A 1,415-nucleotide genomic window follows, 5' to 3' on the forward strand; every position below is an offset into this window, starting at 1 on the left:
TGAGGCTGGAAGGATCCAGAGTGGGCACCTGGCCCAACCTCCCAGCTCAGGCAGCATCATCCCTGAGACTGGGATTGGAAACTAGAGCAGCCCAGAACAGGACACGGCACTGAACAGAGTTCGACACAGACCTCCCGGTGTGCTTAATTGTGCAGTGCAGAGGGGCATGATCACTCCCAGACCTCCTCACCCTGCTCCTCCCCATGTCACCCACCAGAACCCCCAGGTCCTTCTCCAGAGCTGCTCCAACAGGTCCATGCCAGCCTGGACTGGCACCAGAGACTGTCCCTCCCAATGGACAGGACCTGCCATTGCCCTCTTGAACCTCTCAGCCTTTAACATCCCCTGAACTGCAGAATATGGCAGGATGCTTTGCCTGGAATGTGGCCAAGGGACAATGCCCCCTTTGTGGCCATTGGGGCTGCATTGAGAGGGGTCTCATGCTGATTTTGGTGCTGAATTGGGCTAAAACCAGCCCAAAATAACATCCCTGACTTGACAATTGAATTGGGGCTGAAGCATCAGAGCTGGGCCTGGCCATCCATCATGTGACCCTGGGAATGTCCAGTCCCCTCTCAGACAGAGATTTCTCTCCCCTATTCCTGTTTGGAATGAAATGTGTGTGAGGTTCCTCCCTCAGGAAGGGGATGCTCCCCAAGGATCCTCCTCGAGTTTGAGAGAAAGAGACATTCCCACAAGTGTTGTCCGGGGAGTGACATCGAGCCCTGCATAAGAATTGTCATTTTGGACTGGCTGTGACAGACTTATTTAATACAATTGTTTTGACAGAATTATTTATTAAAAGGTGTTTGCCCAATGGCTTTGGTATGCACAGTGGTCAGAGTGGCTGTGGTAGCCTTGTATCTCAGGGAGTCTTGGTGATCATGGTGGCCATGGCTTCCACAGTGACTACGGTGACCTCAGGGACCTTGGCAGCCTCATGGCTCAGAGGATCCTGGTGGCCACTGCCAGAGCTGTGGCAGCTAGGAGGAGTCCTCCAAGGTGGAAAGGGGTGCTGGGGATGCTCCCACCTGAGGGACAAAGAGAGGGATCAGAGGGACCATGAGGGGAATGAGGGTTTGGGGATGGCCATAATGGGGAGAGAGGGGTTACAGGAGTGATGGGGACCATGAGGTGCTGCATTGAAGGATGTCGGTGGGGGCACGGGGGTCTATAGGGAGCCGGGGAGGTCAGGGGTTCATGGTGGGCTTAGGGGTGACAGGGGTGAGGGGGAGCCATGGGGGCTCCTGACCCACCCTCATCCAGCACACAGGGCCCGTCCTCACAGCACTGCCCATGGCGGGGAGGGACAGGGTCAGAACGGGGAGATCCCAGTCGCTGTCCCTCTTCCTGTTGTCCCCTGGCAGGGGTGTCCCTGTCCGTGTTCCTTCCCAGAAGTGCGGGCCCCCATCCCT

General features: G+C 56.5%; 1 protein-coding gene across 1 annotated transcript in view; it reads right to left on the bottom strand.

Annotated features, from left to right (window-relative positions):
* Positions 1-983: 983 nt before the first annotated feature.
* Positions 984-1,415, bottom strand: part of LOC102045108 (erythroblast NAD(P)(+)--arginine ADP-ribosyltransferase-like) — a 3,766-nt gene continuing 3,334 nt past the window's right edge. The window contains exon 3 of the mRNA XM_005430774.1: positions 984-1,031. Coding sequence (XP_005430831.1) covers positions 984-1,031 — 48 coding nt within the window. The remainder of the gene's footprint in view (positions 1,032-1,415) is intronic.

This window comes from Geospiza fortis, unplaced genomic scaffold (assembly GCF_000277835.1).
Source record: "Geospiza fortis unplaced genomic scaffold, GeoFor_1.0 scaffold1056, whole genome shotgun sequence".
NCBI lineage: Eukaryota > Metazoa > Chordata > Aves > Passeriformes > Thraupidae > Geospiza > Geospiza fortis.